This window comes from Branchiostoma floridae, chromosome 15, assembly GCF_000003815.2.
Source record: "Branchiostoma floridae strain S238N-H82 chromosome 15, Bfl_VNyyK, whole genome shotgun sequence".
Classification (NCBI taxonomy): Eukaryota; Metazoa; Chordata; class Leptocardii; order Amphioxiformes; family Branchiostomatidae; genus Branchiostoma; species Branchiostoma floridae.
Window position 1 is genome coordinate 16402972 of NC_049993.1, and position 26090 is coordinate 16429061.

General features: G+C 39.1%; 2 protein-coding genes across 3 annotated transcripts; both read left to right on the forward strand.

Annotated features, from left to right (window-relative positions):
• Nucleotides 1-11719, forward strand: LOC118432096. 2 transcript variants are annotated; one of them, XM_035843615.1, is made up of 16 exons: nt 6-500; nt 1150-1273; nt 2249-2466; nt 3405-3536; nt 3720-3887; nt 4463-4599; nt 5100-5214; nt 5521-5604; nt 5964-6144; nt 6688-6777; nt 7374-7457; nt 7736-7796; nt 8007-8069; nt 8774-8958; nt 9122-9309; nt 9453-11719. In XM_035843615.1, the coding sequence occupies exons 1-16, from the start codon at nt 36-38 to the stop codon at nt 9936-9938; spliced, it is 2781 nt and encodes a 926-aa protein (XP_035699508.1). In that variant the 5' UTR covers nt 6-35; the 3' UTR covers nt 9939-11719. The 2 variants fall into 2 exon arrangements, with proteins under 2 accessions (XP_035699509.1, XP_035699508.1); XM_035843616.1 differs by lacking the exon at nt 9122-9309 and having other exon boundaries at nt 1-500; nt 9453-9638.
• A 1228-nt stretch (nt 11720-12947) lies between these two features.
• Nucleotides 12948-25214, forward strand: LOC118432469. Its single transcript, XM_035844053.1, has 9 exons — nt 12948-16622; nt 17969-18113; nt 19150-19291; nt 20021-20205; nt 20574-20730; nt 21020-21076; nt 21520-21684; nt 21939-22292; nt 22972-25214. The coding sequence occupies exons 1-9, from the start codon at nt 16501-16503 to the stop codon at nt 23199-23201; spliced, it is 1557 nt and encodes a 518-aa protein (XP_035699946.1). The 5' UTR covers nt 12948-16500; the 3' UTR covers nt 23202-25214.
• Nucleotides 25215-26090: the final 876 nt, after the last annotated feature.

Genomic DNA, 26090 nt, shown 5'->3' on the forward strand with positions numbered 1-26090 from the left:
TAAAGTGACCTCTTTCACCTTCTGAACCTTCAGGTATGGGAAAGAGAAAGTTTGAGGGCATCAGTTGCTCCAGGCCAAGGACGCCTAGATTCCCGATAACTTCATGCCGCCTGGATGGCTCTAAGGAGCATGGCTTCGTCTACCTGCCTGGTTCAAGTTCTGTTGAGGTACCTGGAACTGGGCCATCTCAGCAGCCAGAAGCATACTTGCCACCACCTGCTGATCCGGTTGAGCTGGACCAACCTACAACTGCATCAGTCTCATCAAATAGATATAGAGCAGAGAAAGAGAAAGAGCTGGCCAAGTGGGAGGAGCTGAGAGATCGTCTCCTGGAAACAGCCACACAGATGGCGGCACCAGCCAGCTACTTGTGTTCCATCTGCAGCAAAGAGGAAAGTTCCCCCATAAGCTGCGAGGAGTGTGGCCCAACTGTAACCTATTGCCCGGAGTGCTGTGTGAAATGTCACAGCACTCCATCACATCACCCAAAGCAATGGCTGGTATGTACATGCCTTTTGAAACTGGATAAATCAAGATGGATTGAAACAGATATCCATTTGATACATATGTTTGACAAAAAATCAATTTGTGCTCATTTCAACTTAATTTGCATAGTCACTGATACTTACATGTATTTTCAAAATAAGAAAAGCATTATTATGTACATTAAGAGTACTGATAAGGATGTTGATATTTTGCTTAGATAATGTTATGAGTTAATCCTAAAAAATCTGCTGGAATTTTGTGATAGAGGTACATGTACAGGGTCATGAAACACTAGTTGTGCATATGTTTTGTTTTTCTTTAGATTTAATTGTTACATCTTGCAGGTATGTTGCCATCAGTATTGATATGTATGTACTGTCATATAATGTTTTTGCTAACTGCTAGTCATTACCAGCTATCCTAAGGGCTTGGAGTATGGATCTTTTGTTGTTAACTGTGCATTTGGAAACTGTCAAAGCTGGAAGACTGAGGAAAGACATCTCTACTAGTAACTTCTAAGCCTCATATTGAGAGTTATTGACTGAGAGTTTGCAAGAGTGATGTTTTTAAAATTTCCATAGGATGTTACCACATTTAGTGGGTGAGAATGGGTGCATAGAAATTTAAGCTTTACACAGCATACCATTTTATTTCTTATTCCAGGAGGACTATTACCAGTATGAACCTTTTGAACCTACCACCTCTGAGAACATCATCCTAGAGAGACCAGACCACAAGGACTGTGCTAACAGAATACTGAAGCCCTTCAATGTTTTCGACAGCACAGGTGCAGCAAACAGTTTCATTTGCCTTAGAAGTTCAGTTTTGGTACACTTCAATTTCACCATATGAGTAACTTTCAATTGATGCAGTCTGACTGAAAGGACATTCAATTTTTGGCCATGCCTCGGGGGCGTGCCAAATTGTCTATTATTGTATTCTGTCTGCAAAAATAATCTAGGAACTGTGAAATACATTTTACTTTTTTGGTTACACGCAAAATTGCAAGCGCAAGGACATGTATGGATGTTGGGCAAGCCGGGCACCCAACACCATCCTGCCAGCAGATAATCTTGTACAATACTGAGAAGTATTTCAATATGTTTGCTTTCTTGGTACACATTCTTACACTACTCTAATGGGAATTCCAGTGGCACTGCCCAACACTACCTCTCTCAGGCTATCAAATCCAACATTACCTCCTTCATTGGAATTCCAACAATGCCTCTCTGGCCGGAATTCCAACATTGCCACTGGAATGCCAACACTGCCACCATTTTATTTTTGGAAAATGAAAAAAAAAATGGACATTTGAATCTGTCAGAAGCAACTAATGAAACTGGTGTGGCCTTATACTGCTATTTCTAATCTGATCTCTAAGAAGCAGGTGTGTAACTATCATGATTAAAACAAACCTCCAGACTAACGTTTTGACAAAAGTGTACTCGTGTGCCCTTAACCTAAAAGACTTACTAGTAGGTGCAGCAACCAGCTAAGGCAATAACTTGATGTTATTATTGCAATATGAAAGCAATAGCAAAATCCAAGCTTTGGACATAATGTGACAATACAGTTTTGACACAGATGAGGGGATTTGGAGCATTTTCATCTAATAGATTTTTTACCTACAAACAGGTGATAGGCACATTGGGTGTGCTTTATGGACATTATCATCAACAAAAAGTATAAATTTGTATGTGATATTAAGTTAGGCCAGGACTTCAGTCTAACCATATCACTGCTATGTTTAACCCGTTTTCAGGTCGACACTCCTTCTGGAGAGTTTATGTATGCTCCCACGAGGAAGAGGCCTGCACCCTTCTTCGCTTTGGGCTGTGGGCAGCCAGCGCTGATAGACCCCAAACGGCATTTTCGACATCTTTGCTAGAGTGGCTAACTGCACTGACGTTGGAGTGTCAAGTGTCTGTGCTAGGGTTTTGTAACGCCTTGCGGTGGAGGCATAATCTTTCAGTACCTGAGGTAAAAGATCATTTTGAATGTGTTTGGGCAGGTCAGGTTACATATTACACATATGAAGGTAACTGATTATCTGTGTTTCATATTGAAATTCACTTTCATCACTGCCTTTGGCTCTGTTTCTTATTTTTTACCGTACAGAGAATTCATGATGTGTTTTCACCATATTGTACAGAAGAGGTTCGTCGTACATGTTCTTATACCTGAATTAGACCATACCATTGGATTGAGTGTTAAAATGCGCGCCTCTTATGTCCGCAAATCCAATTAACATCAAAATCAAACGGGTACAATGATAATCATTGAATTTCAAATTGCAATGACCCAATATCTGTTACAAGCCCCTTTGAGCGACAAAATAATGACCACAGCAATCAGGACACAGAAATGTAATAGAATGGCTCATTGGAAACTAATGACCGTAATACGCAACTTTACATCTCAGATCCTTTTTGTATCAGGTGGGGGTGATGAAAGGGAATTTATCATGCACCTGAACAAACATCTTGATACCCAATTATTTTTTGGGCCCAGACTCTTTTAGAGTACATTATCGGATTAGTACAGGACCTTATCCAAAACAAGATTTTAAAGAACCTAAACATCCATAAGATGATGTTACAGTAACATAATGTAATTCTCTGTAAGATAAAGTTATATAATCATCTGCTTGGTATATCCACATATAATGATGGTGACATTTAAATACACCATGAAAATGTGGTGACACATATATAGCAAACATTGCTATCCATGATATAACTAATGCACAACTTAAATTAAAGCACTCGCACACCTTAGTTCTGCATTATAGTTTGTCAGTCATTCATGGGCATTACTTGCAAATGGTATATGGGGTTCTTCATCCAAACAGTCATATATATGGGATGTTAGCACTGATGTGTGAAGCATTGCAGTGACAGCTTTCTATTCTCTGTAAGGTAAACCTTTTGTACAAGGCGTTGATTGGGGAACCAATGGCAGAGTTCCACCACTACATACATAGGAAGAGGACTCTGCAGCATCTTTGCTCACAAGCAGGCAGTGGGACTGAATGCCCTGCCTGTCCAAAGGTTAGGACTTTTTTCCATGCATTTCAAATGTCTATAACAGTGTAAAGAACTGTATGATTGTCTTTTCCACAGCAAACCGATGTATTTTTCTGTGCTTATTCTATACCTAACCCTCATCTATTAATAAATATTTATACTTTTTCTAAATTGTTACTTTTTTACAAAACTTTTTCTAAACAATAGGATGATGGGAATCTGATGGTGTCGCTTGATGCGAACTTCGGCCTTGTGCGAAAAAGGACCGCAGGTAGCAGTTCAAGAGCACCGCTGCACAAGGACCTTTACTTCCTTGACGATGCCGCTGTACAGGACTTCATGTCCACCTACTCAGAGGAAGTTAAACCAGATGAGGTGATTGTGATGTCTACCTGTTTCATGTGACATTGATGATGATGATGAATGGTTTATTACTATTATAATATTAGGGTAAAAAATAAACAAATATTAGAAGTGGCTGTTATTATCCTTTCATGCTTGCATCTTCATGTTCAAGATTAATGGTATGAAAATTAATTAATATATGTTTTACATATGATGTAGTCAGTAATGCACCTTACACTTACTCTCCAAGCAGAGGTTAGGCTAAGGCTGTGCAGATTATAATTGCTGACATGCCACTTACATTACTAAACCTGCAGTGGTCCACATAATTTTTCAAATGGATGAAAATATGTTTTTTTTCACCTGTCAAATGAAGGCTTCAAAGTTAAGTTTTCTGTGTTTAACAAAACTCAGATTGAAATGAAGAAAATGAGGAGTGCTCCTCCATGGTATCCTGTGTAGGTATGCATAAAAGGTCTTTCCATCATTGCTGTGATAGATACAGTCATAGATTCACCCTTCAGTTTCCTGATGTACAGAAGTTAAGATATATTTTGATGTGTAGCCAATGTGTCAGGAACTGTATTAAATGTTGCTTTATGCAGGATTGCAACAACTTTAAGGCTGGCAGCTCAGTCCGGTCTAAAGGGAGACAGGAAAAACTGCATGTAACAGGGGTTTTCGGGGCGGTATGTCGCCACAGCATGCCATTGAAATTCCTCAATATGCATCACGGTGAAAGGTTTGGCTTAAGCTTTCCTTTATTTCAAAATCTGTTTTCTGTTCTGCTTAATGTTTGTTTGGATGATAATGTTTTGGTAAGAGATATGGTAATGGCCATTACATGTCAAGCACTGATGGGCATACGAGGTCCAGAGTCTAGCAATTTAATGGCAATGATACAGTCAGAATTTCGTCTGTTGAAGAGGTTTGATTCATATCTATGGTTCAATATATATGTCATGTTTTGTTATAGATAATCAGTGTAGTCAGTTATTCTTCACCAGACTTCTACACTGGCTGACATATTACATCATTACTTGGCCAGACTAGGAGAATACCATACGATTGTAACTCAGTAAATCGAGACTTAACATGGCTTTTATTGACCATATAGATATAGCAACTCCTGTATTCTGATTCAACTGTTTTTCAGTCAATGGTAAGTCTGGTAGAGACTAGTAAGTTCTTTTTAACCCTGCAATTTTGTAAACCCTTTTGATTTTTTTGGTCTTGATGTAGGCTGGGATATCCTGTATACATGATACAGCAGCTTCTGTCGTCAGTCCAACCAGGGACTAATGTAAAACTGCTTGTCATGTATGACATCGCATGCATCATGACATCTCATCTACGTGTGAGTGACCTCATTCTTAAACATAGCTTTCATCGTGTCTTTTTCTTGTGCATACTAATGTGATTGAGATTTCCAATCTAGCCGGGCAAAATTGTGGATTTTTTCATCTGTCACTGCATGGGTATATTGTCTGGCATTGCAGACACAGCATCAGCAGGAATAGTTGTTTGATTATGAGAAAGAATTGTATTTTTTTTGAATGGTGTATATTTTGCTGAATTAAGTCCAAAACTGTTGTATATCATTGTTACATTTTGAGCATCATATGCAACTGTTCTTATAATTTTTCTTTTTTTTTTCTATTAGAATGCAGGTATGGATGAAATGTTGGACAGCGTCAAATTTGCCATTCCGATATTTCACTGCTATGGACATAAGGCTTCTTGTCAGGTACAACTTAACATTATCAGCAATATTTCCATGTGAGATCGCATAGCGGAGTGGCAGCATCTTTGTGCATTCATTTAATTTTTCATTTCAATGATTTGCATCTTGTAAATGACATTTGGCAATGCAGTAATCTACTAAATCAACACAAAATGCAAAATAAAGAATTCTTAATTTTCTTGAGCATTTTCTTGAGACTTTTCAACCAAACTTCTACTAAGTATAAGAAAATGAGTGCTCTAATGTGCAATTAATTCAATCTTTTATTACATTACCTGCACCCGAGTGCAGGCATGGTGTCAGCAAAAGTGTAGTGAGTTACTGTGATGTTAACTTTCCAATTATGACAATTTGGATAATAGGTCCTCTACAGCCCTAGACGCTTGGAGGGATTTGGCCTGACTGATGGGGAATGTGTTGAGAGGCTGTGGTCATTCCTGCGGAGATTTAGCTCGATTACCAAAGAAATGACCCCCAGTCACCGCACAGACCTCCTGACAGATGCTTTGCTACATTATGCCAGGAGGAAAGTTTCAGATATGCGTAAGTTTTAGCCATCTATATACAAAAATGTTGATGATATTACAATAAGATTCGTCTTCAGACCACAATTAGTTTTACATAATACGATGATGGCTACTGGTATGGCGAAAAATGTCTACCGGTACATGTCTTTTGTACATACTATAATGGCTATTGGTATTGAGAAAAACATTTACATACATCACGCAGTCAGATGCTCACTTGAAGTCACTGTGACTTAAGTTGCAAATATGACAAAATTGAGATACCCATACTTGTCATAAACCATGAAGCCGTAGAATTGTTAGAGGCGGGGAATACTGGTTATCCACAGATCAGCAACCACCTTACACGGTTGTCATTTGTTTTTATCACCTTTGTTACACTTAATATCTACTCTCTGAACCAAAGTTGAGAATCTACAGTAATTTAAGTTGCTTGTTAAATTCCCTGATTGTGTACCGGTGCATCAGGGATGAAGCAAGGGGAGATTGGGAATATTATCAGTGGAACTCACAGTTTTACTAATTTGTTTGTGTTACGTGAATCCCTGTAATTCTACAGCCATGAGCATCATGCAGTCGTTTGACAAGGCTGTGGCAACACACAACATGGCAGAAAATGAAATTGCAACTCTTCTGAACCAGTCTCAAGGTACAGTGTATTCTTTTTACAACAATTGAGTTTTGGCAAGAGGGATGTCAAGCTTGTTTGCTCCAATCAGGTATCTGCTATGGACTAGACTCCATATTGCAGTCTTCGGAACGGGGCCTTTTTTTTTGGGGGGGGGTGTTGGTCCGCGATTTTCAACGTTGGCTATGTTCTCTTGTGCTGGGAAAGGGAGTTTGACGAGGAAGGGAGTTTGCTGTGGAAGGGAGTTTGCCGTGATAGCCAGTTTCCGCCGTCTCTGCAGGGAAAATCGCGGACCCCCCCCCCCCCCCCCAAAAAAAACAGCCACGTTCCTACATTATACTGGTTTGTGAATGTTACACTCCCATACATATACTAGCATAGAGTAAATGAACAATACTAAATAGCTTGAGCCAACTACTTTTGTTAGAAATAGGGTTCCTGGCATTCCTGTCAGAGCTGACATAATGAAAAATAATTGAAAGTAAAAACATAATATTTTGTCTAATATAAAAAGAAATAAGACTAGCTGACAGTGATAAGGAAATGGAGTAATAATCAGCTCAACATTGCTTCCAAAGCTGTTTGCTGCTAACATATACCAAATGTCATATTGACAGTGGCAGTGACTGAAGAGGATGTGGAGATGTGGAGACAAGCTGAGATCGACACCATCACTGCAAGAAATAAAGAAAAGCCAAGCTGTAAGGACTCTGCTTTGCCTGCCATTTGAAATTTGTTAAGTAGTTAACTGAAACGGTTACAGTGATGTTGAATTCTGAGTGGAGATTGTTGACAACAGCTGGTTGAGATGTTATAACGTTGCTTCTGGAATATGGGTTTCAGTTTATTAACTACTGTAACTGTAACAGTATAACATATGGTCAGAGTATTAGATTTCATTGATAGTTAACATTACATTGTAGCAGAGGAACACTGATTTCCTACATAATATTAACTTGGTTGATCTCATCTATTCCAGCCACAGTGAGACAATGGAAGAAGGCATATGTCTTAAACTTGTCTGCCTTTGTATCATTAAGGTAAGTAGATCAGAAATGGCATAGCTAATGTATAATAATGACTACGCTGTTATAAAGACAAAATCAATATTTTCAGTGGAACATGCTTGTAAATCATACAAACTATAACTGTCATTGATCATTCAGTCAAAGTAGTGAGAACATCTGATGACAATTATGTACCCTTTGGAAATGGTCAGTGGTTAATGTGCCCGGATGTCTATTCAACAGAGAGGAGATTCAGTCTTGCAGAGATGGAAGTCTTCGTACAGCACTGTTGGCTCGCTACAGGGAGTAAGTGCAACATTTTCTTTCCTATCATGATGACCTAAGTGGTAGCTCTTTTTTGGCATTCTGATTCAATGTCATAAGGTATTGTCAACCTTATCATATACTTTATGTTATAGCAAAATGGTTATAGTGATCATTGATTTGTGAAAGGGTCCAATGAATGAGGAGTCATGATGGTTCACTTACCTTACCCTTAGACCTTAGGTCTTCCCGTGCCGTAACTAGACACATGTAATTGGGATAAGAATGTGCACATGTGCTCCTTTGGGCCTGAGAATAAAATTTTCCAACGGCAGTGGGGACTTTCTGGATTACCATTTATAGCCTGATGTTTGTGTGAGCTTTGACTGAAATATTGGAATGCAGAAGGTAAAAATGGCATAGATGAACATAATTAGATAGTAAATCTATAGATTTAATGACTAAATTTGCATTATTGAATTAAGTTTACATTACCTTAGTATCAAATTTTACTACTTACATCGTGAAGTAGTGGATTAGGGTGAGAGAGTTGAGGACAACTAGACAGATGTAAAGACACAAATGTCAACTCCAAAAAAGTGGAAAAGAATAGTTGTTAAATGTGCAATTACATAGGATTTTTAGGTGCATAATAATAGTGCTTTCTTTTCATGTTACACGAAAACACAGTATTCACTAAACATTGTCCTGTTCTTATACTTAAAGGTGTCTAACTTATTTTTCAGATTGGAGAAAAAGCTCACTGACACAGAGGGCATTAGGGGCATCAGTCGCTGGAAAGAGGATAGTGAAGAGTACAGGGCAACGATCCTCCATGTTGACACGGAGGAGAGAAAGCTGGTCTTGGAAAAGCTGTGGAGGGAAGCGTCGGAGAGAACCTTCTTGTTGTCTTTGAAGAGGAAATATCCAGGTTTGTTAAAATAATGCTGAATGGGCATAAGCCCCAGTATGACAGTGTATACAATCTGTGTCCATTTCCTTGAACAAAGCTCTGATCTCTTTCCAATGGTTTTGATCATCACATTTGCTTAAGACTTTTTTTTATTGAACATCTTTAATCACTTTTTGTTTAGATGGGCAGGCTATAGCTACCAAGTTGTCCCGGCAAATCAAAACCATCAACAATAAGATTCAGAAGTCCATCAAGAAATACCAGAACATTGCAAGAACTCCCCAGGACCCCATCAGATTCCCTCAGACGATTGACTTTGTGGATGCCTGCAACCCAACATGGCAGTATTACTCACAATTAGATGTGTTGGTAAGTTGTCTGAATCAGAGTCTATACTTTAAAATAGTGTAGACAATATAAGTCATAGAATATCACTTGTGCAGCTTAGGACCATTAAGCTCTCTATATTTGAGCTGTGTCATTGATACTTTTCTGTCCTATTTTTTCTGCAGGCAGAAGGAGACATTCCACGGTCACTGAGAAGGCAAGCAATTGATGCCCTTTGCCTTAAGAAGAGGGCTGAGGAGGAGAAAGGCTTAGCGCTGAAGGAGATGCAGCAGTTCGTTGTGACTAAGATAAAGGAACATGCTATATTGTTAGAGTCCATACAGTCATTCAAAACTGTTGCCAATCTTGGTGCCATATCGCTGCTCATGTCCAAGCTTGACAACGTACAAACAGAGCTTCTGTTTGCGCACACTCTGTTTAGCAGTAGAAACATCAGTGGCCTCATGCTCCCTGATCTTCCTCCAAGAGATTCTGCACATGTCTCCTCAGCTGTCAGTGTCAGTGTGGAAGATATTAATGGAATGAAAGATTTGAACATGACAGAAGATGGTGTAGAATCAGATGATGAAGATGAGGAGGAGGATGCAGAAGCTATCTTACGCAGGTTTATCATTGTTGAAGAATCAGAAAGCTCATATAGCACATGGTGAGTGTATGGTGAGTTTATGGTTTATGTGCCTGGTAACATATGAATGCAGACATTTGTAGAAAAAGCTGAATCCTGTATAATGTTAATATTGATTTTGTTCCATTTATCTTTGATCTTATCAATTTAGATTTGTCATGTCAATTGTACAAGTTTAAGAGAACTTACGACGTAGGACATAGCTACGTTGACTTTAAATGCTTTTCTAAAAATGGAGTGGGTGGCAGTAATAGGTATGCTATTAATAACTGCAAGTGTTCTTCGAAGCATGAAAGATTGAACAAGTTAGCAGAGCACTTTCTAATGTTCTGTGTTCTATCAAATATTATATTTAACTTAGCTTTAGATTCTAAGTTGGCTACAAGGAACAGTGTTACTTAGTGTAATTGTAGATGTGTGTTTCAGATGCGATACTTTTAGGTACATGTATATGAGCAATTCCTGATGAATTGATTTTCAAAAAAATAATCTCATGTTCCTGTTGTAGTCCTTTTCAGCTTAAACTGTACTGACATGTGTGAGAGATGTCCGTGTCAGAGACCTATGTTTGAGACCTAGTGTGAGTCTTTGGAATTGCAAAGCTGACTCAATTACATGATGATGGTGATAATAAGGACAGAAAATTGATAGTTTAAGCTTTTATTTGGACTTGCTTCATTTTTTCCGTATCAGTTCATTACATAACTGTAATTAATGAATTTTCATGTTTTTACATATGTACACAAAAATAGTTGCAAACATAAAGGTGAAATTGTATACAAAAAGACTTAAACTTGTGTTTTTTTCCAAATATTTGATCGCTTTTGCCATCAGCGCACATGAGATGACAGCAGATGAGAAGCTGATTATGCAATGGATTACCTGCTTCTACCTGCAGATGGCAGAGTTATAATGAACACTAACCAAGTCCCAATTTCTTCAACATGCATAAACAATGAGTCTGTAAAAAGATAAACAGCTAGTAGAACTCGAAGCGTGCCTTTCTGTGATGCACTGTGGTACTATGGCATTTATTATGACTCAGATGTAACGTTAGATGCTTTGAAATCATAGCTCTTTGGACTGTAGATGTAATTGTCATGTTGAAGCTAATATGTAGCATGCAGTATCCTAGATGCAATGTTGTGAGCAACCATTTTGGATATCCATATCTACAAATAGCTTGCAATCATATATTTCATGACTATATGTATGCTGTCAGTAACTGTAAGTCCCTGAGGCATGACTGATTGAACAAGGAAGCAGAGCACTTTCTGATGTTCGGATTCTGTGTTTTATCAAAATTCCATTGAATAAGTAGCTATGGAGAGGGATGAATTAATTGTGTGTTAAAGATGCTCTCCAGGAAATGTTTAGGTATATAATGTGATGGGACCTGGTGTGTATCCTGCTATGCAATGCTGACTTAAAGTGTTAATGACACCAATGACAGCAATGTATAACATTTTGGTGATTGTAATCCATTGAGATAGAATTAGTGCCAACACAGGACAACATCCAGTTGTGCATTGTATATAAAGGTATGAACAAGTTGGCCTCTATTTTGCAGGTAGACAGTTATTGATTTAGATCCATTTTGTCAAGCTTTATTTTGCTGCAGTCAAATCATCAAGAAATAAACAGTGGTCTTTGGGAAAAAATCTGCTTCTGAGGTCCATGATTTTTAGGGCAGTTCAGCAGCCATCATCATTCATATTTTTGAGTGAAGGGTAAATCAGTTGCTTCTTTAAGTTACCATGGTGACGTAAGGTTATTTACAGTACTGAAAAGAAAGCCTACCATATGCATGGTGTTGAAGTTGTCATGTTTTTGGATGGTGACACAGAATCTTCTGAAATTGCAAATAACTTTATATTCTTAGTGGTATTTTGCCTATGTTTGTACCTTTTTTTTATAGAAAAGGCTAAATTTGCTATTCAGATGCAAGAACAGCAATTTTTCCATAAAGCATAGATATCGCGAAAGGAAGTCTGATTTCCTTCAAACCAAATTGAATGGAGGCGAAATGATTTCCTGACATCACGTATGCCCTCTTTTTGTCAAAAAAGCTAAATTTGGCCCTTTGTAATCTCCAAGCAGATCCTACAATGGCATAAGATAGTACCAAACTGGCCAAGGAGTATAGTTAGCCAAGAGGTGCCCATTTGCCTCCAAGCAGATCCTACAATGGCATAAGATAGTACCAAACTGGCCAAGGAGTATAGTTAGCCAAGAGGTGCCCATTTGCCATGTAGATAGCAAAACACACTCCTAAGCCGGCTTCACTCCTCTGCCAGCTTTTGATACTATATTATGCTACCATAGGATCTGCTTGGAGATTAGCCCTTTGAACCAAAAATAGCAGATTTCATCCCAAAAATGAGAGGTCGACAAACAGTGTCTGATTTCCTTCAAACCAACTTAATTAGGTGCGGAATAACTTCCTGACATCTCGTTCACCCTCTTTTTGTCGAAAAAGCTAAATTTGGCCCTTTGAACCAAAAATAGCAGATTTCAACCCAAAAATGAGATGTCGACAAACGATGTCCGATTTCCTTCAAACCAACTTTATTAGGTGCGGAATAACTTCCTGACATCTCGTTCACCCTCTTTTTGTCGAAAAAGCTAAATTTGGCCCTTTGAACCAAAAATAGCAGATTTCAACCCAAAAATGAGATGTCGACAAACGATGTCCGATTTCCTTCAAACCAACTTTATTAGGTGCGGAATAACTTCCTGACATCTCGTTCACCCTCTTTTTTTCAAAAAAGCTAAATTTGGCCCTTTGAACCAAAAATAGCAGATTTCAACCCAAAAATGAGATGTCGACAAACGATGTCCGATTTCCTTCAAACCAACTTTATTAGGTGCGGAATAACTTCCTGACATCTCGTTCACCCTCTTTTTGTCGAAAAAGCTAAATTTGGCCCTTTGAACCAAAAATAGCAGATTTCAACCCAAAAATGAGATGTCGACAAACGATGTCCGATTTCCTTCAAACCAACTTTATTAGGTGCGGAATAACTTCCTGACATCTCGTTCACCCTCTTTTTGTCAAAAAAGCTAAATTTGGCCCTTTGAACCAAAAATAGCAGATTTCAACCCATCCTAGTTCAAATTATGATGTTCCTGTGTTGATTGAAACGTGGTCTATGTGAATCTAAAGGGTACTGAAAACGAACAATGCCATGAACTTTTGCGCCTTTTGAAGACAGGTACTAGAGGAATCGATTGTTACGTACGGAGGAATTGAGAAATATCGGAGCTGTTAACAGCACGGGTAGGTCAATATATAAAGCTAGTTTTGATATCATTTCGTCTACAGTTGCAATAGCGTACTTAAGGCTTTGAACTAATGCTATTTTCACCCCGCTCAAAAGACACCAAACACCAAATGATGTAGGGTTAGAGGTATATATCGTAAAATAGACGCAGGTTTCCATAGAAGTCTTTCAAAGACACTTTCATTATGCCAACACTTTCATTATGAGTGCCTGCACTCAAACGTTTTGGATGGAGATATTTGGACGCAAGGTCAAAAATGCGTGCTTTCCTATCAGAAGTTCAACTGCACGTATCTCAATACCAAATTACACACAACCATCATATGACATTTCAGATCCTAGCTAAGTACACTTTTATGCATCTTTCAGCCAAATTTGAAGTAAATCTGTTGTAGTTTAGAGGAGATACGAAAGTAAGAGACGTTTTAGCCTCGCGTAAAGCGAGGTCGTTTGTCAACTGCACTTGTTCGCATGGACAATTTCGGGCGAAATTGTACCGCATCAAAGGTAATTGTGTTTTTCTCTGTAAGACGAGAAAGGAGTGAAATATCTCCGTAAAATTTTCAGGAAAGCCGGTTAATACGCTTATCTAGCTGTGCTTTTAATAGCTTTTCTCTTGCTGTATTCTGTTATGAGATATAAGGCTTTGAACTATTGTCATTTTCACCCCGCTCAAAAGCCCACCTTCGGAAGTAGGTTTTACCCCAAACTCCCTGTAGGGTTAGATATATAAAGTAAAAAGGACGCAGTTTTTCATAGAAGTCTGTCAAATACATTTTCATGATGCCACCACTTTCTTTCTGAGTACTTTCAATCAAAAATTTTGGAAATATTTGAACTTTTATTTGGACGCAAGGTCAAAAATGCGTGATTTCCTATCAGAAGTTCAACTGCACGTATCTCAATACCAAAGTACAACCATCATCTGACGTTTCAGATCCTAGCTAAGTACACTTTCATGCATCTTTCAGCCAAATTTGAAGTAAATCTGTTGTAGTTTAGAGGAGATACGAAAGTAAGAGACGTTTTAGCCTCGCGTAAATCGAGGCCGCGTGTCAACTGCACTTGTCCGCATGCGCAGTTTTGGGCGGAATTTTACCGCATCATACGTAAATGCGTTTTTCTCCCTAAGACAAGATAGGAGTGAAATATTTTAATGAAATTTTCAGGAAAGTAGGTCGATATGCTTATCTAGCTGTGCTTTTAATAGCTTATCTCTCGCTATATTCTGTTAGGAGATATAAGGCTTTGAACTATTGTCATTTTCCCCCCGCTCAAGAGCCCACCTTCGGAAAGTAGGTTTTACCCCAAACTCCCGGTAGGGTTAGATATATAAAGTAAAAAGGACGCAGTTTTTCATTGAAGTCTGTCAAATACATTTTCATGATGCCACCACTTTCTTTCTGAGTACTTTCAATCAAAAAGTTTGGAGATATTTGAACTTTTATTTGGACGCAAGGTCAAAAATGCGTGATTTCCTATCAGAAGTTCCACTGCACGTATCTCAATACCAAAGTACAACCATCATCTGACGTTTCGGATCCTAGCTAAGTACACTTTCATGCATCTTTCAGCTAAATTTGAAGTAAATCTGTTTTAGTTTGAATTCGAAGGAGATACGAAAGTAAGAGACGTTTTAGCCTCGCGCAAAGCGAGGCCGCGTGTCAACTGCACTTGTTTGCATGTACAATTTTGAGCGAAATTTTTCCGCACCCAATTAATAAAGTTGGTTGGAAGGAAATCGGACAACTTTTCGCGACATCTTATTTTTTGCTAAAAGTTTCGATTTCTTGCCTGAAATGACCAAATTTAGCTTTTTTGACCCAAAAATTGCATACGCCATGTCAAGAAGTTATTCCGCACCCAATAAAGTTGGTTGGAAGGAAATCGGACGACTTTTCGCGACATCTTTTTTTTTGCTAAAAGTTTCGATTTTTTGCCTGAAATGACCAAATTTAGCTTTTTAGACCCAAAAAGTGCATACGCCATGTCAGGAAGTTATTCCGCACCCAATAAAGTTGGTTGGAAGGAAATCGGACAACTTTTCGCGACATCTTATTTTTTGCTAAAAGTTTCGATTTTTTGCCTGAAATGACCAAATTTAGCTTTTTTGACCCAAAAAGTGCATACGCCATGTCATGAAGTTATTCCGCACCCAATAAAGTTGGTTGGAAGGAAATCGGACGACTTTTCGCGACATCTTATTTTTTGCTAAAAGTTTCGACTTTTTGCCCAAAATGACCAATTTTAGCTTTTGTGACCCAAAAAGTGCATATGCGTTGTGCGGAAATTATTCCAAAACCAAAAGAGTTGTTTTGAAGGAAATTAACTTTTCGCGACATCCTTTTTTTTTTGCTAAAATTGTCAATTTTCTTTTCGTCCTGAAGACAAGCGAAGTCACTAAACAATAGAGTGAATGGAAGCCGGTTAGGGTTTTTGGAATTCCGTGCAATTGACCGAATTGAAATTAACTGGCTTCTTGTAGTTCTACAGTATAAAAATGAATTTGAAAACGTCAGTGTGGCGCCTCATTTCCCACGGTGGCGTAAAATATAGTATCACACCCACCGGTAACCATTTGACTTCCTTGGCCAGGTTTGATACTATCTTATCACACCTTATGATCTGCTTGGAGAGGAAATGCTCATGGGTCTTAGTGTCTGAAATCCATGCCGCTATGCGTGTTTCTGACTTAATTTACATAATTTGACGTCACAGAAGCAGTGGCTTTTTCATTCCTTTGAGTTGAACAGGCGAAATATTAGGTAAGTCCAATTTTTGTGTTGGATACAACAGTTTGACTTTATTCAGAATGACTTCTACCAACAAAGAAGAACTCTCAAGTAAACAGAAAAAGAGTGGACTCCAGGCCAGGCTATGATCACCCATGAGACACATGTCAACCTGAAGGGGCAGGGGTCTGAAGGAGGGAACGATCATTATGTGTCTTGGTAGAATCCAAGTCATATTTTTAGTGGAAGTTAATGGACCAAGTATATTACAACATACAAGAAAAGTTAGAAGGTATAAGAGTTAGAAGTTGTGTAAATTCATTCCCCTCTTTCAACCTCCTTGAAACTACTTAGGGGCTACCGTCCTCACCATGGCAACTTGAAACTAGAAGTTAATGGTATTTCCACACACGTGTATGTGAGACCTCGCCCCGTGGATCTTCGACTTTCGTCCTGGATTCTGCAAGTTGTCTCTTTATTCCTTAAAAACTGACCGTCTGAGTCCACTTGATTTCCCTTCGTCAACCTTTCCCTGTAAAGCTACGTGTCTGCTAATAGATTAGTAGACAAAATGAGTGACGTCGGCGAGGGAAGAAGCGAGGCAACAACAGGAGTTAACGGTACACGTGTGGCGGCTGTTCCGGCACAAGTTGAAGAAACGACGTTAGATGCGCAGTCAACAGGCAAACGCCGGTAAGTAGAGCAGGGTTCTGAACACATATTATGTTTGCGGGTCGGCCGTAAAATGCTAATTTTTACTATGGATCATTACAATTTTGGTCAGATATAATAGCTATAGAAATTGATGGGCAATGGGTGCGAAACACTCTCTGCCCTTAGGCCATGTTGATGACATCCGCGTTCGGCCTTTTTTTTGGCTATTTCCAAAAATTTTAAAACATACTCTAAATCATCACTTAGGCCAAATATACATTTGTTCCTTGAATCTGTTACGTAGTACAACACATCGTAGTCTACAACTGTAACGTTAGTAGACTACAGATTCGCGTCCGGTGTGACAGCCAGTGATCTCGCCCCCACCGTTATCTCGCCCTCCCCGGGGCGAGATCACTAAAATTGATTGAGAAGTGATATCTGCTAATGACCTGTAATTATTAGAAAATGATTTTTTATTAGATAAAAACAATTATTTTGTAATAACTACAGATCATTAGCAGATATCAATTGGCGCAAACGTGAGTTTGTAGCCATCATGCCATTATATACACTTGAAAAACAGTTTCATTGCAGTGGTAACGTTATGTACCAAATTGCTGTATTTTCTCATAGAAAAAAATCATATCAGGGGCAAAAAAATCTGATGACGTTATCCATATGGATAAACAAGTCCACTAGCCCTATAGTCCCGGGCAAGTGAAAATGCCAATGGGGCAAGTGCATGTCCATTTCTAGAGGGGGCGAAAACACTAGCAATTTGGCCACCTGGAGCGGGCGAGATCACTGTGAAGCCTTAACAGGACACCTGCTGTTCCCTGATTGCCCAGAAACTGTAATGACCAAATGTGACCTGTTGCGTTACCTTTGAGTGGGAATTTCACCACGCTTTGTATTCGTGAGAAAGTATGATTCTTTTATGATGCACAGAGAAAGACAGACAGAGAGAGAATCAATGAACCAAAATGTAAGTTCTTGATGGTAGTAGTGAGATATGTAAGAGAATATTCATGATACCTGGTTGCCATCTTGTTCATTACAACTTCAATTTTGGTCACACATGGGAAATGTTCGTACAAGACCTAAGGTTGACAGTAAGAAGCGGAATAATAGGGACGTAACATATATCATTACTACAGTAAAAGCCAGTTAATTGCACAACAGATTAACGCACACTTCTGTTAACTGCACGGAATCCTCAAATCCCCAAATCCCCAACCGGTGCGGTCAAGCTAGAAAACTGCGCTTTATTACACCAGCCGGATAATTGCACAAAATTCACTGGCAAATAGGCCGTGCAATTAAGCGGCTTCAGTTGTCAAGATGATTATTTTCAACTGTGTCAATTATGTTTCTCCCCATAGCAGGGAGAGGACTGACATGACAGAATATGTCCCAACCCTCCTAGAATTCTGGCAGAAGGGGATGAGGGAGAAGACGACCCCCGGAAGCATCCAGCTCCTTAAAGAGGCTGCCGAAAAGACAGGATTGAAGCACAAAACAGTGGAGGTAACCTTCTTTCTTTATGCATTAAAAATTTTATTTCTTAAGGTACAGCCCAGGTAGCCAAACTAGCATCTAGGCCATAATATTAAAGGCAAGTCTTTGAGTACACACTCAAGCACGGCATAGGTAAGTGCATTGGCACTCAATGTAGTTTATCTGCGCAATAATGCACAGATTCAATAGAATATGATGACCAGTGTCTATGATCTGTCTTTTGTGCAGCCTCACAGACCATCAAGATATCAGCATGTGTTACAGCTTAATAGAGTGCAGAGCATACTTGTCTAGCAGTATGTCTTGTGACGGCTTCAATGTAAAGATGTAATGTCAGTTTGTTGGTTATTGTATGTCAATATTCCAGCTGGTGCTTGTGAATGTGGACAATCAGCACAGTATTTCAGAATTTTTCTGGACAATGTAAAATGTTTTACCTTGGTTGATTTCTCTCCTACATTCGAAAAAAAAATCCACTAGAAAATGGCTCTGCATCGCTTTCTTGTATTCTCTACTTTGCACATGTACACTTATCATGTGTGATGGTCTTTAAATGTATTAACGGGCTTGTCCTGACATACCTGGATACCACCTTTGTACACAACCACCTGTTACACAGCCATAACACCAGACAAGCCTCTTTGCTTCATAAACCAAATTACACAAACACAGCTGGCCACCGCACATTTGCATACAGAGGAGCAACATATTACAATACCCTTTCGGCGGACATTAGATATGCACCAACTCTACGGCAGTTTAAAGATGCCCTAAGACACACTCCTCCGCACATTGACCTCTGACCTCCACCGTTGACGTTTTTGGTTGACATCGAAAATTGTTCTTGGTAAAGACGCTTCGGTTTACTTGTATATATTGTTTGTTGTCCTCTGGTTGTCTTACTGAATGTAACACGTTTCGTTTTTGTTATTTATGTAGTGGGCCCCCTTGGAAATCAACTTCAAACAAGTTGAAGGGGCTACCCACGTTTTGAGATGAATAAATAAATAAATATCGTAACAGACTCAATGTGTCTTCTGTGTAGAAATGGATGTACAACCACAACAAAAAGCAGAGTACGCAGGGAGGACCACCACCAAAGAAGAAGAAGGTCCCAAGCTTCCTGTCTGACCGGAAGACGAGTGGTTACAACCTCTTTCAAGCTGATTTCTTTCGAAACAATCAAGGTTTGTTAATATCTTAATGTTAACATTTGTCAAAATGTAGACTGTTGCTTTGGTCTGAATTACGCCTTACATACTCCGAGATGACATAGGGAGGGATCGACGCGGTTTGGGGCATATTCTCTTTATTCTGCTCTTGTGTGGAGGCTTACAGGTTGTGCACAGACATCAACGGCCTAAGACCAGGACTTGATGATTACAACAAACGATGTAGGGTCCTTAAAGACTAGAATCTTGGCTATTACAACAAACGATGCAGTGAATGTACATATACGGTTTAACGTTCTTTGAAATGATAAATTCAATGCGACAAGGGCGGGGTTGTGGGTAAGTGAAAGGCGGGCCAGGCCGACCCAGGCAGCAGATGTCACGCAGTGAGGTCAAGGGTCACTTCATTCGGCAAAATTCCATACAATTGCTCTACCAGCAATCCCACCATGAGTGTTTTTGTCCATGTTTGTGTGTCCGTGTGTGCGTGTGAGAGTATGTGTATGTGTGAGTCTCTGTGTGTGACAGACTCTGTGTGTGTGTGTGTGTGTGTGTGTGTGTGTGTGTGTGGTTTCTCAAGTACTTTGGTGGTGTAACATAACCTGGAGTTACCATGTGCCTAAAAACTAAATCATACCAGCTTAACCAATACAGATGCAGATTCTAACTGTATCATAGTCTTTGATGGGCATCAAGGGGTATTAAAATGTCATCTTTGTGACTAGTCTGACATTACCTTTTCAGGCAAGACAGTAACAGCAGATGCTGGACGGGCATGGGCGAAAATGAAAGAAAACAAGACAGCTGAGTATAGAGACTATATCAGCAGAGCTGCTGAACTGGAGGCCCACACATCAAAGCCCACTGACTGCTCTGAGGAGGAGAGGAGGAGAGCAGTGAGCAAACTCCAAACACAGATGATGAATATAGTTGAGTATTTGGAACATACCTATTTTTGTATGTTTGCAAATTACTAGAATTACTCTGCATGGAATTCATTCATCCTGCACATGGTTTAATATTAAAACATTCCTCTTTTCCTGTCAGTAGATTCCAACTTATTGCAAAACCTTCGCTATCAAAAAATCTGGTAAATTTCAAATGGTCATGGAATCCAAAAATATTTGCAATTACAGTTTGTAGCTGGACTCCTCTGTAAAAGCAACAAAGCAGTACATTTTTCTTGATAGCTAACATATGACATTGCAATTAATTTACAGTCACAGTGTGATTATAACAGGACATGATGAGTATGATGTTTGTGAATGGAAAGTAAATGTATCAAATTTGTGTTTAGATGTCCAAGATGAGAATGTGCGGTGTTGACATAATGGCCATGACACTGGACCACCATACAAACAAGACAAAGAGGCTGGGGACAGATGCTGGGATCAGATTTCTGCAGGAAAATGCCACCATTGAGTTGAAGTTTGTGACAGCACTCACAAAAGAGAGTAAGTATGGAAAATGATAGGAATATACAGTGCTCATATCAAAAGTGTTGTTATGCGTAAGGAACTTTGAAAAAAATTTAGAATAGTGAACAAAGTGGTTTAGCAGACTTATGATGCAACAATGAAAACAAACAAAAAATGAATCAAACACCCAACGTCCCAAATAGTATTGGCATGCAACTGATCTACATGTACATAAGATTTAATACTAGCAAATGTGAGGTTTAATAGTAACAAAGTCAGAAGGTTGAAAGTTGGTTGATGCAACAAATTTACATTTCAATTTCAGGCAAAGATGAGAGTAACCTGCAGGAAGAGGCAAGGGAATTTCTCAACAACACATGGTGTAAGTAACATGTTTCATGCCTGTCAGTAATTGCATTGCAGAAATGTTTGTGGTGGTTTTAATCTTTGCAGTTTTCCCCCACATACCTGGATAAGGTTTTGTATTTATTTCTTGATATGATAAAGTAATAGCATGTAATGGGAAGACAAGATAAAGGATAAGTGGCTGATTTGAAGAAAGTAATGACTTGAAAGTGGGGCAACCTGAACTGTTGATGGCACAACCTGGCTTTTGCCTGGGCAAACACTGCTTCTTGTTACAATGTAAGTTTTCTCTAAATAAACCATCTTGCCTGTGGATGATACAAATTGTCATGTTCTTTGACTGAATTTGACTTACACAAATACTGAGAAGCATTGAAAGCATTCAAATTCTTTGTCCTTGTTGGATATTTGAACGTCATTGTATGTGGAATAGCTGACTCACAGATCGTATAATTTCAGACATTGCATCAGGAAAGAAGAGTGGCTTTCCTTATGCTCAAGTGAGGAGGGGAGAAGTTGTTGTGGAGGGCCTGCCGGAGGGATTTGACCTCAAACAACCGAGAGACATGAAGGAGTCGGATGTAAAGCTGCTACTGTCATGCAGGGACAGGTTCAAAGTCCGAGGTGAGTCAAAGTGGACTCCAATAAAAGAGTGTTATGTTCTGTGAATAAAATGCCACAACATTCTGATTTTTTTCAGAGTGCTAGTAATATTCTTTAGGTTAAAAGTGTGTCTTGCATCAAAGTAGAACCTTCAAATGTCAGTCACAGAAATTGTGATATTACATTAGAATGGAACATAGCAAGAAACTACATGCCAAGGCAGTTATAAACATGTGACAGAAATGATAGGTTGATGAAATTTTATCTTTATACAGTTTTAACAACAAATGGACCATTAGCCATCACCTCAAGTGAACCATCAGCCATCACCTCGGGTGTACCATCAGCCATCATCTCAGGTGTACCATCAGCCATCACCTCAGGTGGACCATCGGCCATCACCTCAGGTGGACCATCGGCCATCACCTCAGGTGGACCATCGGCCATCACCTCAGGTGTAACATCAGCCATCACCTCAGGTGGACCATCGGCCATCACCTCAGGTGGACCATCGGCCATCACCTCAGGTGTACCATCAGCAACCACCTCAGGTGTACCATCAGCCACCACCTCAGGTGTACCAGCAGCCACCACCTCAAGTGGACCATCAGCCACTATCACCTCAGCAGGTAGAATCACATCAGGTGGAATGGATCATTCAGGGCTCAAATTACTACCTGCATGCACCACTTTGTGCATTTCAGTTTGGAGCTGTGCACATACTTTTCTTTGCTGTACTTGAATAGGTGGAAGGAAAGATTTGTACAGGAAATAAAGACCATCATATTTTGAGTTTTAATCAATGTGGATACATTTGTCATGCATTATTCTAGGTCTTTGACCTTAATTTCCAATCCCTTTAACCAGTGCAAAGTGCCAACAGGCTTACTTTGACTGATAAAAGATAGAGTCAATGGTTGGGCCAGGCGAAATATTACATGAAACTTTATTAATTTTATGGTATGTGCAAGCAAGCTAAAATGTGTATTTTGAGCCCTGATACAATTTCTTCATAATCATAGTCTTGCATATTATCACGGTATCTTTCTTCTATTCTTCTATTAGACGTGCCAAACTGGCAACATATGTACCATGTGTTCATTTGTCATACACATGTTCCTTTAAGGTCTTTTTTTTTTTTAATGTAAAATTATTAGTGTTTTCTCATATCAGCAATTGGACAACAAGGTAACTGTAAGCATTGCACTTAAATGCCAGAAGAATATAGATGCAAGTACCATTGACCATTTTTGCATTCTAACACTGGCCTAACACTTTGTCTATTTTGTGTCAATTTTTGTATTACAGATTACCATGTGATGACCAATGTCAACATGGCAGCTTTAACTCAGACTGGGGGTGGACTGTATGAAGTGGAGGCCCTGCTGGGGAAAAGGAGGAGAAAGAACAAAACAGAGTACCTTGTAAAGTGGAAGGGGTATGGGCACCATGACAATTCATGGGAAACTGCAGAAAGTCTAAAAGACACCATGGGCTCTGCTGGTCTGAAACGTTTAGCAAGGAATATACGAAAGTAACTCAGGACCACACATTGTCAGATGCCTTCACTAAACACAGCAAATTTTTTAGTGTTAGCTTCCAAACTGTTTTTGTGGATCGTTGTTTTCTATTAACATGATTAGGACAAAAAATGGAATAATTATGTCTGGCTGTCATATATGGTAAAGGCTAATGATTTCCATAATCTATGATGATAAAACTTGACTTTGGGACAACTTTGGGAAGACAAGACGTGTCATGGTCACTGAATCAGTTTTGTATTTTGGTGCTAGCTCCTCTGCACAAAGAAAATGATGTAATGATCTAATGCCATATGACCATGGTGACATGAATGGTTTGTCTCTATATAAACAAAGTGATTAAAATGATGAGATTAAGAAGAAGACAAAATCAACTTTGAAATAAAGGTAAAACAACATCATAAAACTAAATAATGGTCGGTAAGGTAGGCTGACAGTTGCAATGTACAAGAAATGTGGCCATTCATACATGTTTTTTGATAGACTTGAGCAAAAAGTTATAGTTCCATTTCCACTGAAAGTAGGTTTGATATTAGAATATTGTTTTTCCCACATTTTGCACTGCAGGCTTAATGATGGGATAGTTGACAATTATCGGATAAGGATTGGACAGGGTACCTATGTTGAAATATGTCACAATGCCTGGAAAATGTCAACCTTCCTGTCAGGATTGTACCAAGGGCCTGTAGCACCAACTAGCTTATAATAGTTGGGAACTAGATGAGGCTGTTCATCACAGGAGCTAATTAATGGGACATCATGCTTTATTGTTTCACTTATGTTCAAAGATCATGTTATATATAGATATATTTCTCTATCAACATTCCCATAGACTAGATAAGGCTCTAGTGTGATACAGTTAAATCAGTTGTTACAGGAATGTATGACTTTGATCAAGGAGCTTTTAAGCTTCTTGCTTTGATGAAGCATTTTTAAAGATGCAATCACAGTTTACACTAGGAGAAAGTGTAATTTCTTTGTAATTACCATTATCATCACTCAAGTTTCCTACAGTCAGTATCTTTAAATAATGTATAGTATAAATAGATTACAGTCATTTTCCAAAAGCATCTGCATGCAAATATGCATAATTTGCATGATTATGAACCTGAATTCTTCACTTACAACAACCAATGTCTCCACAAAATAGCAATCTGGAGCTAAAATACATTCTGTAGGTCTGGGTACTAGGGTAGGTTTCTTGAAGGTGAACTTTGGACATGTGCACTTCTCTGTGGTTTACCATTCCTTCATACTGTGAAACTTAAGTACTGGTAACATTGGTCTCTGAGACAGGTAATACCCTGGAGAACATCACTGTTATGAACTGATTCCTTTTGATGAACAATTTGCCAATGGCCACCTGTTCTAGAGAAAAAATAATATGGAAACACATGGTGTACATGAACTGTTATAAATATTATTATGAACTTAATGTCATAGTACATCTCCTAAACTGGAAGATCTTTTGCATGTTTTACAGTGTAGGCAAAACACATTCTGCAATGGTACTTATCCTAGATCTGCTTGTTGAAGAAATACCAGTCTGACTTTGCTCACAATCAGCATCACTACATGTACAATGAAAATGTATACTTCCTTAGTTTCTTGCTTACTTCTAGTATGCCCCCTTTATTCTACAGTATGCAATAAAGGGATTATCACAGGAGTTTCATCTTTGAGTTTGTGATCCTATATATATATCCTGCTCATGTTTGATTTGTTGACTGACAAGTACAAGTACTGAGTAATCTTGGGCGAGCTATGGGTCAAAGGTGTACTCAATCATTTTACACATTTGACATAAACAGAACTTTATTATTACACCTGGCACAAATCAAGGATTTTCCAGCAAAAATACTATAAATCTATGAAATTTGACAGGTGTTTTATTTTTGCAGTTGCTCCGGCTGTTTTTGTACCTTTGTTTGGATAGTAACAAAATGCTCCAAGGTATTATAAAAAAAAAAAAGTTAAAGTTTGCCCATGCATCTACAGACGCGTAGGGTGGCGCCCATCTCCACTTCGAAGCCCTTGGGCCACACATGTGCAAGCCACTGCAGCAGGGGGCTGGTCCGCTGGTAGTGATGTGTGTTTAACTTCCATACTCTTTCTCATTAGTGCTGAGTGCTAAGCAGAGAAAGCAGCATGTACCATTTTTAGAGTCTTTGGTATGACTCGGCCGGGGATCGAACTCACGACCTGCCGAGTGCAAGGCGAACACTCTACCCACTAGGCCATTGCACCGGTATTATATTAAACCTTTTATAGCTTGGTAAAATGCCCTGTGATGTTCAAATTTTAAATTCTTAGGGTCTGTTAATTTCCCATAACCAGAACACTGCCTCAATGCAAAACACACCAGAGCTGTACTGAAGAGTATATAAGCTGCATATCCTGTCTGATTTATCTAATGCACTCACATCAGTATTGACCCCTACAACCATGGATAAGTGTGGTGGGTCCTGCAGTGGGTGCTCAAGATGTGTTCAGATGTGTCTCAGAGTCCCTCTCCTAACTCCTATGTGAGGGACGTCCCAAATCAAAGTTACATACAGATTTGCACTGATCATTAAGGTGAGGAATAAACTCTAAGAAGCACAAAATGGTTGCTATAAGGATGCAACAGTGGTGTGTGACTCTAATAAACCAATGACCATTGGCCCGCGGCATCAGATGTTGCAGTAAATTTACCATAAACTCAGGTGATGATGATGATATTCAAAATAGAATGAAATTTGTCAGGAATACCAGAAACAGTTGGTTCACGATGTCAGCTGTTGTTGTTACACCATACATAAAACAACGAACAACGAACACCTGTTCAATCACATCTGTAACATCCGCCGCATCAGTTATAACTATAGGGTTTACGGAAAAGGCTGG